The following is a 5,654-nucleotide window of genomic DNA, read 5'->3' as shown; positions in this document are numbered from 1 at the left end:
CCGAGAGCACGCGGTGGTGGAAGATCGCACCTCCATCGGTTCCAGCTTTACGATTGTCAGAGCATGCATCGCCGCAGCTACGATGACGATGATGTCCCTGCAGCTGCTCCCTGCTGGCTGGAGGGAGTCTGGCTTGCAGACTGGGCTTTTCTTGCCTCGTATGCCGCCACCTCCCGCCGATGCCGCTCTTCGCGCTCGGTCATGGTCCGATCCCACGAGTCAAAGTGCTGCGCCTCACGTTCTTTGATACCCCGCCGGGCGATGAGAAAGGCAATGCCCACGCCAGCCGCACATGCAGCCCTATCTCTCTCCCCCCCCGGAGCCATGACCAGCCATACCAAGCCATCGCGTCCGCGCCATGAGTCTTTTCAGTCACTCCGCCTCGGCCCTCTCACTGGCCCCCGCCATCCCCACTCTCTCATGCCCCACGCAACTCGCTCATCGCAACAGCTATACTCATCCGTACCATCCTGTACATCATGTATATTATGTTGAGGATGTGAGTGGTGAGGGGGAAAGATCGATGTTACGGCAGAGCGGCCAGCGGGTGGAGGGCATCGGCATGCAGCGCAGGCTACGAGTCGCTCACTGCGGCGGGTCGTGAGAGGGGGGGGGGAAGGGAGGAGGGGCAAGTCATGGTGATGGATCGCTGTACACGTACCAAGTGCAACAGTGTTCGGATTGTTCATGATCGACTCTCCAAGCTTCGTGAGACGGGTGGCAGTGGGAGGTGAGCTGGGTGCCGCTGCCCAGAGTTACCCGGTTCAGGCCGGGCCGAGCGCGTCACTTGGTTCATCGGCACGGATGGCTTTTACATGAAAGTGGAGCGAACTCGCTCCGACGGGGATGGCTGCGGCTAAACGCGGCGGAGCTGGGAGAGGGTGTGCTCGAAGCGCGACCACTCGTCGGCGGCCGGCTCTGCGATCTCCTTGCCAACGTCAAAGAGATGGACCGAGCCGAGCGAGTCGCCGGCGATGATGCGGGTGCCGTCGGCGGACCAGCGGAGCTGCGAGATGGAGGCACCCGGGGTGGGGAGCTGGGCCTTGACCAGCGGAACCTCTGAGTTTGCGTTGAGGTTCCAGATGTCGAGGAAGCCGCCACCGTCGCCGGTGGCAAAGAGCGCTGGGTGTGCAGGCGACCACTGGACGTCGTAGATGTAGTCATGGGCGTCCTCGAACGAGTAAATGGGCTCGGGCGAGCCGATGGACCAGAGTTTGGCGGACCAGTCCATGGACGAGGAGAGGAAGAGCTCGGAAAAGTCTGTCGAGCCGCCAGGCGGGTGGACGTCCAGCGCCGTGACCATGCCAAAGTGCCCAGCGCGGGCGTCGTCGAGGCCTTGCTTGGCCCCATGTCGGAAGCCGGCGTAGACTGAGCCGTCCTCGGCCCCGGCCACAAACGCGTTCGCCTCCTTGGCCGCAAAGTCGAGCGCCGTGACAGCCACGGGCTTCTTCAGCTGCTTGTTGGTCAGCTCGAGGACCTCCTGCGGCGCTGCGAGCATGTCCAGCGTCCACGAGCAGAGCCGGCCATCGGTCGAGATCGAGATGAGGTTGTGGGCATTGGGCGTGCCAACAACCCGCGCCGCGTAGATCGGGTGCGTGTGGCCCTGCGACGAGAGCGGAGTCCGTAGGACAGGCGTCCGCTTCTGCACTCGCATGTCCCAGATCACCACCTGGCCCGAGTACGTGCCGGCCACCACCAGCTGCGGGTTGAACGGCGAGAACTGGGCGGCCGTCACAGGCGACTCGCACAGCAGCACAAGCTCGGGCGCCTCCTCGGTCCGCTCCGACCAGACCAGCACGCCTCCGCCGGGCTCCAGCGGATCCATCTCGTTTGAGTTGAGCGCTCCCAGAAAGAGCTCCGGGAACTGCGGCGACCAGTCGAGCGAGGTCACCGACCGGTGCCGGCTCCACCGGTCCGAGGCAAACACGGCCCTGTGCGTCAGCGAGTCGGCCAGCGACATGCCGCCGCCGTCGCGTGCGTAGTCCATCGTGTAGTCCACCATGATGTCGTACTCTTCGTTGAGCGCGCGGTTCATCCACGATGACGCCTTGGTGAAGAACGAGAGAAAGTTCTCAGACTCGAGCACCGCCTTGCGCTCTTGCAGCGAGATGGTCCGCTTCGACGCCGCGTCGGCGGCCTCGGCCTCGGCCGCCGCCGCCGCCGCCTCGGCCTCGGCGTCGGCTACCGCGGCCTCGAGCTCGGTCAGCCGCTCCGCCGCCGCTTCCTGCTGGACCAGGTCTGCCAGCGTAGTCTCGGTCTGGATCTCCCGCGAGTACTGCTCCCGCACGTCGGGCGCCACATCGGCCTCCACCTTGGCCACCACCTCCATCGAGAGCTCGACCTTGCGCCTCCGCCGCGACTTGCCGCTCGGATCCACGTCACCCACCGCTGACAGCACAAGCTCGTCCACGGTCACAGGCTCCGCCTTGGACGCTACCGCCTTACCGGTCCCGGCCTTGCCCTTGCCCTTGGTCTTGGCTCCGTCGCCCCTGGCCTCGCCCTTGCCTCCTCGCCCCGCCCTTGCCTTCCGCGAGCCCTTTCTCCCTTTCTCTTGCGACGCAGCGCCAGCATCCTTCGCCTCGCCACCATCTGTCCCGCTTGCAGCATCAGCAGTAGCCACGGGCGTCCGTCCGGCCACTGCATCGGCCTTTCTCGCCAGCTCCTCCCGCCGAGTCTTGTGTTCCTCCTGCAGCCTCCGCAGCTGCTCCCGCTTCTCCGCTAGCAGCTACACCAGCCGGCTCAACATACGCAGCTCTCTTTCATGAGTGCCAGCCCTCGCCACCTCCTCCATCCACCGCTTGCCTTCCCAACCCCCCGCAGTTTTTGGCGCCGCATGCTCCTTTGCTCCCGTCCCGCCCCACCCATTGTACCTCCCCATGCCCAACTCGCAAACCTGGCACAACTCCCTCCTCCTCTCCTTCCCTCCCCCTCCCCTCCTCCCCTAGCAGTCTGAACCATCCCCTCTTCCGTGTCCCTCTGCGTACCCTCCGCCGCTCCTCAGCAGACGCGTCGCTGCTCATGGCTTGCTGGTCGACAGGTGGAAGAGTCGGTGAGTCGCAAGCTGACTTGGCCAACCCACTTTGACTTCAACCTGATCATCACAGGATTGAATCATTGTCACGTACTGGGGAGCAGAGAGGGAGGAGGGGGCGGACTCGATCGGCCCTACGGAGAGTGATCAGATGTTTTTGCAGGTGGTAGGAAGACCAGAATATGATGTGTCTGGACATGTACCTCGTGTAGTGCTTTGTTTCCCTCTCATCGGTGGTCGCTGCCGTGTATACCGCCGAGCTCAACGAGTTTGGGTGGTTTGTGAAGGCGGTGATTCGCGCGAGCTGGATTTGGATGTTTTTCACTTTTTCGGCAGTCTCAATCTCGCCAACGAACGATTCCCGCTTTGCCCCAATTGACCGGCACCACTTCACACTCACACACACACACACAACATGTCGTCCAAGGGGTACGTACCGCCATGATGAAGAGAGAGAACGCTGCCGTTGACAGCAGCGCATCCACAGTACATCCGGAACATACCTAGGTGGTTGTGGATGGCTTGGTTGTTGTATCCTCCCCGTTTGTGCCTTGCTTGTCCTCCCGCTGTGTGGCGATGATGGCTGGTTTTTGTGTGAGGGGGGACCCGCAGCGTTGTCCTCGATATACTGCTGCTGGCTCCCGCACATCCGTACACCCAAGCGCCTGTGCTCTCTACGGCGCAGCTGCTACGCACGCTCGCTCCGATCACCAACCTTTCCGTAGGCTGTAGAGGTGGCCCATGGCTGTCCCTGGCATGTCTGGCCCACCTCCAGCCACCGGATGGGATGGCCCATTATTTTGCTCCCCCCCTCCCCCTCCTCCCTTGTGCCCGTGTGCCTCCCCCCCCCTGTCGTCCCGGAACTTTTTGACCGAGCACGGACAGCGACAACAGCAAGCACCCGTGCTTTGCTACTTGTCATAGTCTCGTGCTCGATGTGACCATGCAACTATGTCGGCATCTTGCGGGGCACCTGGCTCGTCCAGGTCCGCCCCGATGTGTCGGAGGATGAGACTGTAAGACGTAGTCTCCACCGAATGGTATGCGCTGTGTGTATGGATCCCGGCCCTCTCTATCTCTATCTCTATCTCTCTATGGTTGGCACTGTCATGCTGCCGATCGAGAGAAAGGGACTATGATGGTTCGAGCAACTGTGTACATGGCGCCGTCGAGGTGGAAGTGCTTGTCTTTGTCTTGAAATCTGTGGCCATCCATTTTGCTGTTGTGCTCGTACAAGCTCGTGCTGGGCTGGCCTTGGCCTGGGATCTTCCTAGGATTGGTGCAGCTGGTAGCCAGCTTGTCGAGGCAGCAGAGGGATGTGATAACTTTAATTTGCGTTGCTTCTGTGCATCTTGCAAGAGTATGTCTTTGTTGGCTGATGGCGGACAATGTCGGACTTGCTGGATCAGCCCTTGCCCTTTGCTTGGCCCTTGTTGGAAATACGAGAGCAAAGCAGGGTGTGGTGCTGATGCCGCAGTTGGGCTTTTTTCTCGCTTTGCCAACTCTGATGAAATATGTTTATTGCTTCGGGCTCAAGCCGTCGAATGCAACCCGAAGACCGTTGGAAGGAAGTGCGCGGCTGTGCACGGAGAGTGGGCTTTGCAGGACGACCGCGTTCCGCCGAGACTCACCTTTCCCCCTCTTGCCCCGCCCTTGTTACCGCCTGGACCTCTTGTCTACACAGTGCTTCGATTCCGGAGGCTGTCCTCAAGCAGCGCCGCATCTCCAAGGAGCAGCGCGCCGCCAAGGCCAAGGCTGTTGCCGAGCGCAAGGTCGCCAACAAGAAGCGCCACGCCGAGGCCTTCAAGCGTGCCGAGAAGTACGTGAAGGAGTACCGCTCGCGCGAGCGCTCGCTCATTGCCCTCCGCCGTGTCGCCAAGTCCGCCGGCAACTACTTTGTCGAGCCCGAGGCCAAGCTCGCCTTTGTCATCCGCATCCGCGGTACCCAGGGCGTCGACCCGAAGACCAAGAAGGTCCTCCAGCTCCTGCGCCTCCGCCAGATCCACAACGGTGTGTTTGTCAAGCTCAACCGCGCCTCGGAGCAGATGCTGCGCCTTGTCACCCCGTACGTCGCCTACGGTTACCCGTCGCTCAAGAACGTCCGCGAGCTTATCTACAAGCGCGGTTACGGTAAGATCAACGGCCAGCGCATCCAGCTCTCGTCGAACGAGCTCATCGAGGAGCAGCTCGGCAAGTACAACGTCATTTGCATTGAGGACATTGTTCACGAGATCTACACCGTCGGCCCCAACTTCAAGCAGGTCAACAACTTCCTGTGGCCGTTCAAGCTCTCGTCGCCGAAGGGCGGCTTCAGCACCAAGGTCCTCCACTACATCGAGGGTGGTGATGCCGGTAACCGCGAGAACCAGATCTCCAAGCTCATCTCGCGCATGAACTAAAAACCAAACAACCGTATCGATACGTGGTAGCAGCGCCTTCACCGTCGACTCGTGGCCGTACCTATCGGCTACTCGTGGTTGTGTCTGCCCGAGAAACCCGGCCTCTCTTTGCCTGCCAAACCCGCAAGGGCCGGGCCGCAAGCCACCACCGGCAGGTGCCTCCTTCCCTTGCTCTCCCTTTCCCCTCTCCTCTCCGCGCACACTTGACGCAACGACCTCCACCA

The 5,654-nt window shown here is 61.7% G+C and overlaps 2 protein-coding genes across 2 annotated transcripts; one reads left to right on the top strand and one right to left on the bottom strand.

The window, feature by feature from the left end:
- Window positions 1-795: 795 nt before the first annotated feature.
- AMSG_11554 (Dync1i1 protein) lies at window positions 796-2,687 on the bottom strand (the record flags this gene model as incomplete). The annotated part of the gene is made up of 1 exon (XM_013897140.1): window positions 796-2,687. A coding segment is annotated over one exon (1,831 nt), but the record flags the coding sequence as incomplete, so codon positions are not given.
- Window positions 2,688-3,982: 1,295 nt separating this feature from the next.
- On the top strand, window positions 3,983-5,430 carry AMSG_11553 (60S ribosomal protein L7; the record flags this gene model as incomplete). The annotated part of the gene is made up of 2 exons (XM_013897139.1): window positions 3,983-4,017; window positions 4,716-5,430. 2 exons carry the CDS (start codon window positions 3,983-3,985, stop codon window positions 5,428-5,430), a joined length of 750 nt encoding a protein of 249 aa, XP_013752593.1.
- Window positions 5,431-5,654: the final 224 nt, after the last annotated feature.

This window comes from Thecamonas trahens (assembly GCF_000142905.1).
Source record: "Thecamonas trahens ATCC 50062 unplaced genomic scaffold supercont1.107, whole genome shotgun sequence".
NCBI classification, from domain to species: Eukaryota; order Apusomonadida; family Apusomonadidae; genus Thecamonas; species Thecamonas trahens.
This window is presented reverse-complemented; position numbering and strand designations above follow the sequence as displayed.